This window comes from Aricia agestis, chromosome 3 (assembly GCF_905147365.1).
Source record: "Aricia agestis chromosome 3, ilAriAges1.1, whole genome shotgun sequence".
Lineage (NCBI taxonomy): Eukaryota > Metazoa > Arthropoda > Insecta > Lepidoptera > Lycaenidae > Aricia > Aricia agestis.
In genome coordinates, this window is record NC_056408.1 from 7,027,040 (window position 1) to 7,041,607 (window position 14,568).

The following is a 14,568-nucleotide window of genomic DNA, read 5'->3' on the forward strand; positions in this document are numbered from 1 at the left end:
TACTATCAGAGAAGTTTATTATATAGGCAGATGGCAGACCTAGGTAATTTAGCTGTCCCTCAGGGCTGTCATTGGCAATGACATCTCACTGCCAGCACTGATCCGCTCGATGCTGTGCGGTGAGGAGGAGTGGAGGGCAGTCGAACACTTCGCAGAGGAGGTGATGACTGCCAAGGAAGAGGCCGAGCGCACGAGAGAAAGGGAGGCGCTCGACTCTAGAAGACGACCCAGGCGGAGACGTTGCGCCCACAATGGCGACAACCTCCCGCCATAGATCGGGAGCTCAGGGTGACGGCAAGGGGAAGCCGTCACCCATTGCACCGAGCCCCTGCGAGAGTCGTGATGCGCAACGTGCTCCCGCGCATCGCGACAAAAGGAGAGGAATGGCCTAGACAAGCCTGCACTGGGGCCTCTGTTCAGCCTGGGGGGCGAGTAATCGCCCCTCCGAAGAGGGGTCTGTCGACCACCAGGCAGACGACCGCTGGTGGAGTTGCGGTCGCGGTGTCGTACCCGTGGCTCCGTCGTCGAAGAGAGGGCGCACCGCCAAGTTTTAGTGGGTAGGGCTTTCGAGTGAGTCCCACATATCCGCGTCAGGATCTCCCTCATCCCCCGCGGAATGCGTAAATGCATTTCTTGGCGTTAAAAAAAAAAAAAAAAAGGTAATTCAGTTATGTTATGTTAAACTTAGCCGACCGATCATGACTAACATTGAATAGCTTTGTCCACAATGTGCCTTTTTCTGTTCGTCAAGGGCATGCGGTATAGCGCAGTCAACAGCGAACGTGAGGCATGCCCGCGACGCATGCCCTCTGACCGTATCCAAAACTTTCGCTTTGTTATTAAAAATAACATTTGGCGATGCGTTCGATGACGCAGTCAATTATTGAATGCGAAAAAAAATTGAAGACGAAAGCGCATAGTGTGGACATAGCTAATTGACATAATCCGACCAAATGAAGTAGGTCCGTCAACTGCCTATGAATCAATTTCTTCGATGGTACCTATCCCCAGTTTTACATTTAACGTTTAAGCCACATTAAGTTTCGTCTTCACCATGAACAAAACAAACGAATTAAAACTTGGAGAAGCGCCGAGGAATTGCAGCAATTTATGACATTAATCCTAGACGTAAAATGAAATTTCACTCGCAATCCTTATAGTATTTTGTTTTTGCTCGTATTAATTAAAGAAATTATATTATGAGCAGTAGGGAAAGGGTATTTTACGTACTTTCTGTGATTGCGAGTATGAATGTTAATTCTATTACGCTGTAATGTGTTTTTTGCAGTTAAAGGTTGTATGAATATAATTACTTTATTAAACTCTTTAAGCACGTTATTTAATAAAAGTAACAATAAGGTGTTATTTACGAGGATAAAAAGGTTAAATCACTATATTGATATTTAAAGCTGTTTAGAACTTTGCTATAATACGAGTAAAATGCAATATACACCTGTACACCGTACTAAAAACTACGCTATGACGGTCTCATGTAACTATTGTTAGAGTTATGGCCGGAGAACTAAGCCAGCTTTATATTACATACTAATATTATAAATGTGAAAGTGTATACGTCTATATGTCGGTCTCTTACCTCTTCATACCAAAACTGCTGAACTCATTTTGCTGAAATGTGGTATGCAGATACCTTGAGTCCCGGGGAAGCACATAGGATTCTTTTTATTCTAAAAAAATGTAAGGTTCTCGTGCAATAAAACTTATTTTGGCGCAACGGAGTCGGGTCTATTTATTATTAACAACCATCTGTTTCAGGTAGCCTGGATCAAATCCGACTCGAAGGCGATCCTCGCGATCCACACCAACATGGTTGCCCTCAACCCGCGGCTGTCGGTGACCTACAACAACCACAACACGTGGAAGCTGCACGTCAGCAACGTCCAGGCCAACGACTCCGGTACATACATGTGTCAGGTCAACACAGACCCCATGAAGAGTCAGGTTAGTTGGTCATATTTTGGAACGAAGTTCCTTATCGCGCGTTGCGAAAGGAGGCTACACAGAAAAAAATGAGAGGAAAAGTTAGCACGGTTTACAACTATAGCAAAAATTATATAGTTGTAAGCCGTGCGGTAGTGCAATATGTATCTGTATCTCTCTCTCTCGCATTGAACAGTGTAGTGTAGCGACGTTTTTTAGTGTATACAGGTTTTTTGTACATAGTAAATAATAAACTGGAACTTCGTTCTATCCGGGTGTCACTTGACACCTCTCAACATGCTAATTTGTGTACTCTACAAAATGCTAATTTCTGTAAAACTGCTATTTCTTGGAAATAAGGAAATTATAGTAAATTCGTAATTTTTGCATCCAACTTACTTAAAATTTTAGTTTCTCACAGATTTCTTTGTACAATAGGGTTAGTCTTTTACAATAAATATTATTACTTGGGGAGGGGAAGAGGGGATTTCGGGAGAAGCTCCAGCGTGTCAGATTAAGCTTGTATAGGCTTCCCACATGTGTCTAGTTATCATGGTATAGAAATCAGATTTCTCATGTGATGGGTTAATTTTTTTTACATTGAAATGTCATTGATATGTCAGATTAAGATACTGGATGTTTAGTATACCCCAAAGAAGCTTCCATATAAAGCACTGACGATTCAAAGGTTTGGTAAGCCTGTAGGTACATTTTAATATATAAAAAAGTAAAGCTTCATATTTTCCTAACTAAGCTTCGCAGATATTTTATTTTGCACTAAACTAAATGATTTAGTCCTTGCTGTCTAAAATATATTTATAACTGACTTTATAAGCAATTTTCTGAATATATTTTCTTTTTCAAAACTTTAAAATGGCTGCAGTTTCTGAACCCACTACTAAAATAAAAAACGCTCTTATTATTTTTTAATCAGTTTTTTTAATGTACAAAACCTACTAAGTCTCCATGACGCTCGAGTGATTACAAAAATAGCACCCTCCCGTCCTCTACTATATGTGACTAAGAAGAAAAACACAATAAAAACCCTATGAAATAATAATAATATTATTGCACCTAATCTGGGTGCACGGGAGTGCCAAGACGAGCCAAGCGAAGCGCCTACGGGCACTACCTACCTTTTCTCGAAACGTTTCGTCGTATTTTTGCACCCTCGTAACTTTGGTTCGGATAATGCCAGATAGTTGAAATATTGCAGATATAATGGCATGAGTATAATAATTAAATGCGCAAAGTTTGAATATTGTTACTATTATACTTTAGATTTTACAGTTGTCCAAAAATCCACATTTCTGGCACTGACTCACCGATCATCAAAATTGTTAGGGTACTTCCTGAAGTCTGAGAAAGCTGAAATTTGGTATGTAGCATACTATTAGTACAGAAACAACAAAAAATTATCAAACCCAACCTAACCTATCCCGTCCCCTTGATATAGAGGGGGGATGTTAGTATGGGATACCCCCGTTTCTTGTGCTGGATACAAAATTAAAAATAGAGTATATAATACATCTTGTGCCAAAAAAAAAAATACGTGTTAGCCATGTGAGACCACAGACTCACAGAAAACCGGTGTAAAACAGCGCTTGTGCTATGTTTCTTCTAGCGAGTTAAGCGGAGACCGGAAGCCCAACTGAACTATACCTTATTCCCTATCCCTGTTCTCTTCTACTTATTCCCTTAGCCTATTCCTTCATAAAAAGGGTGAAAATGTACTTGCAACTCTTCTAATGTGACAGTGTCCATGGATCGCATGGACGACGGCAGTTGCTTTCCGTCAGGTGGCCCGACTGCTTGTTTGTCCCCCAATTTCATAAAAAATCGGCCAAGTGTGAGTTAAACTCGCGCACAAATGGTTCAGTACCTCAATCTAGCAAAAATAGGCTAAAAAATTTTACTTTTTTGTATGGGAGCCACACTTAATTATTTAATTTATTCAAATTTTATTATTGATTATTAAAGTACAAATATAACTGAGTATTTCGTCAATATTACTAGTGCCTATGTGTTGCAGTTATTGATATCGAGCAAAAAATATTAAAAAAAAAACACGTTTCTTGTATGGGAGCCCCCGTTAAATATTAATTTTCTTTTGGTTTTAGTATTTTTTGTTATAGCGGCAACAGATATACATAATCTGTGAAAATTTCAGAAATCTAGCTATGCGGTTCTTGAGTTACAGCCTGGAGACACACAGACAGACAGACGGACAGACATTGAAGTCTTAGTAATAGGGTCCCGTTTTTACCCTTTGGGTACGGAACTCTAAAAAGGGAAAAATAACTTTTCTCTCTAAAACGCCGGCAACTCTGCGACGATAGTTACTTTCCATCAGGTGACCTGTTGCTCGTTTGTCAGCTAATTTTATATTTAACCGATCCTGACAAGACACTTGCAACTTTTATAATATTGTGAGTGTACATCCTCGTTTGCACCTTAATTTCATAAAAACGCATGTGGTAATTTTTATTAAGTAGGTACAGAATCATTCTGTAACACTTTATAAATAATATTATATTATACTAGATGACGCCCGCAACTCCGTTGCGCCAAAATCAGTTTATCGCGCAGGAACCGTACATTTTTCTGGGATAAAAAGTATCCTATGTCCTTTCCCGGGTCTCAAAGTATCTCCATACCAAATTTCAGCAAAATCGGTTCAGCGGTTTGGGCGTGAAGAGGTAACAGACAGACAGACACACTTTCGCATTTATAATATTAGTATGGATTATTATAATATTATATTCGTAATTACTTCACTTTGTAGACTCTAGACCTTAAATCGTCTTAAAAATATGTACGAGTAAGTTCAAACACTTCAAAGTATAGTCATAGTCTTAGCCCTCAGCAATAATTCTTTGCGAATATTTAATTTTTAGGTTGTTAACAACGTCTTACATCGGTTAGTTCAAATAATTATGAAACCTACACCTAAAAGTTAAACGGCTATATCAAACATCTTCGCGTCAAACAACAGTGCGATGTGGATAGGTGAAAATTGAAATCTCTTAGACTCACAACTCTTATTGACCAGAGTACATTAACAAGTATATGAAACTATCCGTGCTAGCTATATCGCGATGTTGACGACCAGCAGCGACATCTATTATTATCAATAGAAAAAAATAGCAAAAAAATCACGTTTGTTGTATGAAAGCCCCCCAAAAAATTCAATTTATTTTGTTTTTAGTATTTGTTGCTAAGTAGCAAGGAGGCGTCCACAAATCACGTGAGGTGTTTTTACAAATTTACTGATCCCTCCCCCCTCACCGTGGTTAGATTTCGTGAGATTAACGAGTTGGATTGTTTGACACTCAGTAGATGTATCATGTAATTCTCGTTTATAAGGTCAATGTATGAATGAAATTATTTTCTTTGGAAACGAATTAGGGTGGGTTGCACCAGAGGCGTTATAGCTGTTATTAGCTAAAGTTAAGGTTATCGTCAAATATTAGGTCCATTATTGACTTTAACAAGGGATTTGACAGTTCATTTGACATTTTTATACCTATAAAAAACCAACTTACTTTAACTTTAACTACCTAGTTAAAGTTAAAAGTAAGTTGGTGCAACTCACTCTTAGATTGGGTTGCACCAGAGGCGTGGTTAAAGTTAAAGTTAAGGTTAAAGTTAACTATATAGTTATGGCTAAATTTAACTTTAACCTTAACTTTGACCGGGGACATTGACAGATGACAGCTGATCCAACAAGGTTATAAATGAACGTGGGTCAGCAACAGCGCCCCCTGCTGTTAAAGGAGAACTGTCAAAAATGGCGTTTTTGTATGATGACAGCGTTAGTTCCTTTTTTCGCCACGTGCATTTAAAACCTTGTCGAGCTCTATGGTTATGGTTAAATATGGCGTCTTGATGGCGTCCATTTTTAACTTTAACCAAAGATTTGACATTTTGCATTGTAGTTAAAGTTATAGTTATAGTTAAAGTTAGTTGGTGCAACCTATTCATTCTTGGCCATTTTGTTATTCGTCATGCGGCTTTGAACTTAATATATACTTTTCTGTTGTACTTACAAACTTTTATTTTAAAATGGCCAGGCCACCGGTTTTGACTAATGTGTAGAGTTTTTAGATTCTTCTCGTACGGCTGACACATTATACTCGTATTATTATCACATATTTTGCCCCGCTATAGTGTAAAATTAAGGTTATTAAATTTAGGGCTAAGTCTGTAACGTTAGAAACTTGGCTCTACATGAGATCTCACTACTTTTTGACACCACGAACTATATGTTCTCATCTTGGCAACATTTTTACATGAAAATGTTTTTGGTGGGATACCTAATATTCTGTAACTATTATAGCCCGCGTCCGGTAACCCACGGTGACCGCAATATGTCAGGTCATCTTGGAAGCATGAAAAGACAGATAACGTTCATAATATGGAATTTATACGAGTAACAATTTAAATTGAAAAGACCAATAATAATAAGCCACTTTTTAATAGTAAGTAGTAACAATAGTTACTACATGAATATTTATTTTATTAATGTGGGAAGTTGAAACTAACAAACGTGAATATAAAAAATAGGAAAATCAAATACTACATATTTTTAATCTAGAAGTATTTGTCTTCTTATGTATTTTGTTACTATGTACGGAAAATAATGAATATATAAATAATTTATTTAATAGCAAGGATCTCAGACTTAAAGTCTTAAGGGGCCGGGTGCCATCGAATTTCTTATACATACGTAATACCAAAATCATTTTCACATACGAAAATATTTAACATGTTTGAGTTATTTTTCGGCTTAAAATAGTAATTATCTGGGTTCTTGCGCAAAAATAGATTATTACTATTTTAAGCCGAAAAATAACTCAAACATGTTAAATATTTTCGTATGAGAAAATGATTTTGGTATTACGTACGTTGTAGCGTATGTATGATAATTTCGATGGCACCCGGTCTCTTAAAAGCCGCTCTCATGTTGTTCTTAACGTAAACAGTGTTAAGGTGGAAACTATATTATTAACAAACTTCAATATTAATAATCTTCTCCTCATAGGGCGTAAACGAGGATACTTTATAGTTCAGTACCGTTTTGGGTCGACGAACTTGAGCCCTCGCCCCTCAGTTATTACTGCCGTGGTTATATAAGATTTTGCACAACAGTTTGAGTGTTCTTGAGATAATATTTTGCCTTATAAAATTGTTATCCGCAATTAGCCTGTATGTTTTGTACATAACTTGTCTAAAAAGCGTCTATAAAGTACTCGTATGTTAGTGCTCGATCGAGCAATAACATCGAGCGAAACCCGCGGCTCGGGATTTCGTCCACATGTTCAGCATTGTTCGATAGTTTATTCTAAATCGATATATTTAATTTCATCGTGTCGGCTCGATGCGAGCCTTCGAGCTGTCAGTTTTGCGGTCCACACAGTAATTATCACTCGATTTGGAGTAAAACTATCGACCAAAACCGCATGTGACTACTTAGCATAACGCAATGGCTACGTGCGATTCGAAGTTCTTAGGCCCTAAGGTAATTGTTCAGAAAAGTCAATTTCATATTTCGGTGCTCTACCAAAAGCAGCAATGAAATACCAACAACACAAAGTGTTTCAACTTTAAAAAATAACGCAAACCAACCGATATCACCTTTAATAATTAGGTATTCTTTTTAACCCATTGATCGTGGAATAACGAGACACAATGGCTTATCTATTGTTATCGCGGGCGGATGCGGCCGCTTAGGGCTTCATGAATTAATAGTATTTAGTAGAATAGTCTCGCTCTATTACGTAAAATGTTTGCTTATGACTTAAGTTAGATTTAGATTGCTCTTCATTTATTTTATTTATTTTCTTCATCCTTTCGCACTATTGGCACCTACCTACACAATTTTGTTTCTGGACACCTAAAGGTTGATTGGAAGAGAATGCCATCTGGCATTAAGTCCGCCTATGTACCAACATTGTGCAAAAAGCATAAATATATAAATAATTCAGGGTGTAACAAAACTTAGTGATCATAGTACGTTAGGGTGTTTATATATAATATAGAGTTCGCTGTAAAAGTAGCAGCGCTGAAAAAGTAACTTTTTTTACTTTTATATATGAAAATTCATGACGCTCGGTCGGCTTGCCCATACAAATCACAAGAAATTTGCTCTTTCAGCGTACTTTTACAGTGAACTCTATAATATACATACACACGTTTTATACGTGGGAGAGCCATGCTTCGACACGAATGGGCCGGCTCGACCGGAGAAATACCACGTTCTCGCAGAAAACCCGCGTGAAACAGCGCTTGCGCTGTGTTTCGCCGAGTGAGTGAGTTTACCGGAGGCCCAATTCCCTTCCCTACCCTCCCCTATTTCCTTTCCTTCCCTACCCTCCCCTATTACCCTATTCCCTCTTAAAAGGCCGGCAACGCACCTGCAGCTCTTTTGATGCTGCGTGTGTCCATGGGCGACGGAAGTTGCTTTCCATCAGGTGACCCGTTTGCTCGTTTGCCCCCTTATTTCATAAAATAAAAAATAAAAAAAATACACCCTAAAGTATTATTACTTTGTTTTGTTACACCCTATATATCTAATTCCTTTCCTTCCAGATGGGTCACCTCTCAGTGGTGATACCGCCGGACATAATCGACACGGTGACAGAGGGGAGTTCCGCACGGGAGGGGGGCAGCGTGCGACTGACGTGCAGCGCGACGGGCGTCCCGCCGCCGACGGTCATGTGGCGGCGAGAGCACAGCAAGCCCATAGTCTTCAGACACGACGGGGGTAGAGAGAGAAAAGGTATGTTTTTATGAAATAAGGGGGCAAACGCGCAAACGGGTCACCTGATGGAAAGCAACTTCCGTCGCCCATGGACACTCGCAGCATCAGAAGAGCTGCAGGTGCGTTGCCGGCCTTTCAAGAGGGAATAGGGGAGGGTAGGGATGGGAAGGGAAGGGAATAGGGGAGGGTAAGGAAGGGAATAGGGTAGGGGATTGGGCCTCCGGTAAACTCATTCACTCGGCGAAACACAGCGCAAGCGCTGTTTCACGCCGGTTTTCTGTGAGAACGTGGTATCTCTCCGGTCGAGCCGGCCCATTCGTGCCGAAGCATTGCTCTCCCACGTATGTAGACTTTTTGTGAGCCCGAAGGCGGGAAATACACTAGACGGACATACTACAACCAAGAGGCAAGTCCGACAGGCTACGCAGACCTCATAGCAGAATAGTGTTATCCCCGCGTTCAAGCCATGTGGTCAGTGTAAATAGATATTCAGTTGTGACTCCTTTGCATTTGAGAACCATTTCCAACGCTGCTTTTGAATTGAATGTGGATTGAAGTGCAGACTAAATTTTTAGCCCATATTTTGAAGGGAAATTCAGTAAAAAAGTGGTTAGATGATAAAGTGTAGCTGTTATTAAGATTCTAATTATTAATGTATGTTACACATTAAGGTATATATTGTATGGGCCTACGTAGCCTGATTTAAATAAATAAATAAATAAAAATAAATAAATGGAAAGATTACGTGACCTGAGAATACGAATTACGAGACCTGGGAAACTAGTTTAAAAGGAATGTTATAGGTATTGAGAATCCAGTTTTATGGACGATGGTAAAAAGATAATTCTCGTTCTTCTTGAGCTACTACGGCTCCGACTTGACCCGGCACTTTGAAAGAGAAAGAAGAAAGAAAAGTATTTCTTTCAAAGAGTAGGGTCAAGTCAAGCCACACAGACGATGTGATAGGCATTTTTGTAATTTTTATGGCTATAATTGAACTGGTTAAACAAACTATGGTGTGACTGAGACATTAAATTAGTATTTTGTTTATAATTAGTAGGAGAAATTCTTATTTTTCTTTCAAAAACTACACAGGGAACTACACTGTTAATTTTATTTTAACTTCATATCCTTTTATTATAAAAACTTATAAAAGCTAATAACTACAAAGTGTCTTTATTTTAAAATGACGCAAAGTTTTTAACAGAGAAAGTTACATACAATAACATAATTTAACGTAGCTTAAAGTATAATTCTTTAAAAGGTTTCCTTAGCTAGATATAATAAAATTTAAGTTTCAACTTGGTGGTCCATTCTCTGGGAAACGAATTAAGATTAAATCCAGACTTTTATCTTTCATATTGCGTAGCTGAGCAACTAGAAAAATATTGGCCTAGTCCCTTTTTGTGCTATTTAAAAATTCTGTTCCGAGTTGATCTGTCTGAAATTTCTCAATATAAGTATTTTAGGATATAACTTCCATTCATCAGACATTCATAAAAAATATGGCAAGGCAAGGGTTGGCTTACCATTAGCTGCCTTCACCGATAGTAGATTGGCTTGTATGATTAGTATTTTTAACCGATTTTCAAAAAAGGAGGAATTTTCTCAATTCTATGTCAAGATTTTTGACATAGAAATCACGCTAAAAAAGGTACAAATTGGAAGCCGGCTACATGAAGCAGCAGTAGACGACGTGACGTCGCGACACTACTGGTTTTTATGTATTTATATGAATAAGTGTCGCAAGCTTCGAGTCGCTACGATACGTTGTCTGCGGTTGCTTCATGTCGCCCGCTGCCAACCGGCAGCTTAGGGTCAATTCAAACTGCAATGCGACGCGTAGATGCATTTCTTTTGTATGGAATTTTCAGACTTCAATTGCGTGAGACGTCATGCAAATCCGTTAAATCCATACAAATTCAGAAATGCATCTACGCGTCGCGTTGCGGTTTAAATTGACCCTAAGTTAGTTTGTTGACTTCAAAAGTTTTTGAAGTTGAAGATTGACCACAGATTGATATAGTTGAGGCTTACGCCAATCCTATAAAACTTAAAAGGCACTAATATAGAAAAATAATTATTTCACACTTTTCAGTTTATTCACAGGAATGTTAATAAGTATTCTTTTTACTGCGGAAGTCGGATTAAATGTTTTGTTTGAAAATAATTATTTTAATATACTAGACTTAGCAATGGGGAAGTAGTTAAACAAATGGGTATCACAAACGATCACTTTTTCCTGTAGTTTTAATAGATTGTATTTATAACTAGTGGTCCGCCCCGGCTCCGCCGTAGTTCATACGTAGCTTATACCATTCAGGGACATCTTAGCTGTATATTGGTGAAAGAATTTTTGAAATCATTCCAGTAGTTCCTGGGATTATCGCGTTCAAACAAACAAACTCCTTAGCTTCATAATATTATATTAGTTATTCTATACTATAAGATTAGATAAAAATAGAAAGGGGCGGATGTGGGTAATGATTTTGATTATTACTTTATTGAACAAAACAGATTTCGAAACGGTTATACAAAAGTATCCACGACTGCATGCAGCCACAATGCTAGTAAAACTTATGCCGCACATTTTCGGACTTAGTTCGCTGGATCAGCACAGCTTTGCCGAAGTTTACTTACATAGACGCGGACCGTGTACTTGTCTATTACATATCTTAACTTTGATCTACATCTAAAAGTTACAGCCTAAATACCATCTCTACTTGATATTGTTAGTGTATACTAGCTTGCAATTGGTTTTGTATAAAAACTTATAGAACTTTTGTAAATATTAATAATTATTATGACGTGTGTAAAGTATTTGTACTTTTTCTCAATATTGTTGTAAATAATCTTGATGTACCGTAAAATGTATTAAGTATTATTTTAGTTTGAACTTTTTCATTAATTGCTATTAGGTATCTAAAATTATGCAAAAATCGATAAAAATATAATTTTCTCACTCCCACTATTTTTCTGTACTGTACACGAATGAATTCTCAAAATAATTAATCAAATAATTATGACCTAATTAATTTAAGGCCTCTTTCATTAATGCGGGTAACTGGAGCGTCGCCTTAAATTGCGGTAATGGTGAAATAAAACGTTTAAAACCAATACATAGTGAGGTCTACTTCCGAATATGAGTAAATATTCAATATATTACGTACATACGAGTATCTTTGAATTTATGGTCGGAATAAATTGTGTATGATTTACACTGGGAGTATAAACGGGTGTGGGATATTATATTATGAAAATTCAAAGTGAGTATAGCGAGGGAGCTCTAGAACAAAATTTTTTGTGATTACTAACAAGCAAAATTTTTGTGAGTAGCTACATTTTGATAAGACGAACAACATTTTTATTTTCGAAAAATCTCGAAAGTGGTAGCTAACAGAGATAGAAAGGATTTCATACTTTGACTCGATGGTCCTAAAATATGGATTGTTTTATTTGTAGGACGAGGTTACTCTTAAATTATATTATTTTTAACCTACCAATCTACAAAAAAAGAGCTCGTTAGGGTACCGTTTTAGGGTACAGTAGTCAACCAAGTTTTGTTGATTACAGAACCCTGAAACGGAACCCTAACCAGTTGATTTTTTGTATATTGGTAGGCTAATAGTCATTTAGAGTAACCTTGTCCTACAAATAAAACAATCCATATTTGAGGACCATCAAGTAAAAGTATAAAATCCTTTCTATCTCTGTTAGCTACCACTTTCGAAATTTTTCGAAAATAAAAATGTTGTTCGTCTTATCAAAATGTAGCTACTCACAAAAAATTTGCTTGTTAGTTATCACAAAAATTTTTGTTCTAGGGCTCCCTGACCAGTATTTTAAGGTTCATAATATACTAGATGTCCGCGCGGCTTCGCCCGCGTAAATTAGAAATTTTACAGAAACCGTAAATTTTCCCATAAAAAATATTTCCTCCGTTTTTCCCACATTTTCCTGAGTTTCTTCGGTCGTATTAGTATTAGCGTGATAATATAATATAGCCTATAGTCTTACTCGATAAATGATCTATCTAACACTGAGATAAGTTTTTGAATCGGACCTGTAGTTCCTGAGATTGGCGCGTTCAAGCAAACATACTCTTCAGGTTTATAATATTAGGTAGGTATAGATTTTTTTTAATTATCGCTTGACAAACTCGAGTCTCGATCTAAAAGACTATGAAATGGTATAATATGGTAGTGATGATGATGATGATGATGATGATGATGAATGTAATTTGCATATGCTTTCTGTTCTTAAAACAACGCCGAAACTCCCAAACTTGTATCTATAAAGAATCAGGACTTCTCTCAGAACCTTCCGAACCACGGTATACCAGGTATATCTCGGTGCAAAATCTTACTTGTTGGTAGCATATGCTTAGAATACTTCTCACGAAACCGAAGTCACCACATGTTTCCCTATAAGTTTTGAGGAGTTCCCTCGATTACTTACGGATCCATCATCAGATCACCACTTTTGTGAATATAATACCAAATTGGGATGATATTCTATATACCAAAAGAAAAATTTTGTAAATCGGTTAACAAACAAATCGGTAATCGTTGAATATAAGAAAACAAACATAACACCTCCCCCATTTTGAAAGTCGGTTAAAACTGTAGCCTATGTGTTATTCTGATGTATAAGCTATATTATTGTAAAGTTTCATTAAAATCCGTTCAGTAGTTTTTGCGTCAAAGAGTAACAAACATCCACACATCCATACATCCATACATCCAAACAAACTTTCGCCTTTATAATATTAGTAGGATTACATGGCCGATCGAAACGGAGTTCTACCTAATCGAACTGAATTCCTGTATGGCACCAATCTCGTCGAGTATCTGTGATCAGTTCAATCGGTCTAAAACTTATAATGTACATTGAGGTTTAATAAAATAAGGTTATTATTAATTTTTAACTTTTATTATGATTCTATTATTTTTTATCGTTATTATAAACATCCAAGTAGTCAAATTCCAAACTCGTACTTGCCTATTAGTTAAAAGACTAAATCAAAAGTAGCATTAAAAGAGAAGAATCAGAGTACTGATTGTAACTAAAAGGAATTTAATCGGTAAATTCAATCAAAAGGTTAGATTAAGAAAATCATAGAGTGTTGGAATTCCGTATTCTGTTTCAACTCGCGACTGCCGTTTAGAGAAAAGAATTTCTCATTTCAACCCTTTATTGCAGCATATTTTGAAACTACTCCGCGATAGTACAATTTTATATTTCTAAGGGGAAATTAGCGCAGCAAGTGCAGCGAAAGAGTTAAAATAAAAATATTATAAAAGGCATTCTGCTACGATAGCCGGCCGCCTGAACATTTGTCGACTGTGAGAGACTTCATTTGAAGATTTTTGTAGAAATTACACGACAATATTGTCTTTTTGTGAGGTTTGAACATTATTTTAAAAACAATAGTTAGATTCCGCATACACTATTAGAAGGAAGAAACATCACATATACATTATATAATATACATTAATTATTCTTCATAGTACGTAGACTCGAACTGAATCATAAATATAAACATTATTTGAACTAATCGAATCAATATTAGACTCTAATTATAAATTCACAAAGTATATTTGGAGTTTACCAAAGTTTAAAAATAGGTTATCACAAACTCATTACCAAAGTTTGGTGATATATTATTCAAGATAATGCTTTAACTTTTAGCATTTATTCGTTTCAATTTTGTTGTTTTTTATACCGTTTGCACTCTATATTGTATTTATTTATGAATATAGATAATTTCGTAAATAAATCGTGGTTTGTTTATTAATTTTAAGATACTTTATTGTGTTTAATATAATATTATCATTAAGCATCGATAATTATATCGTGCTATCTCA

The 14,568-nt window shown here is 36.8% G+C and overlaps 1 protein-coding gene across 1 annotated transcript in view; it reads left to right on the forward strand.

Annotated features, from left to right (window-relative positions):
• LOC121725563 (lachesin-like) overlaps nt 1-14,568 on the forward strand; it is a 103,607-nt gene that overhangs the window by 52,187 nt on the left and 36,852 nt on the right. Inside the window, exons 4-5 of the mRNA XM_042112576.1 lie at nt 1,774-1,959; nt 8,530-8,719. Coding sequence (XP_041968510.1) covers nt 1,774-1,959; nt 8,530-8,719 — 376 coding nt within the window. The remainder of the gene's footprint in view (nt 1-1,773; nt 1,960-8,529; nt 8,720-14,568) is intronic.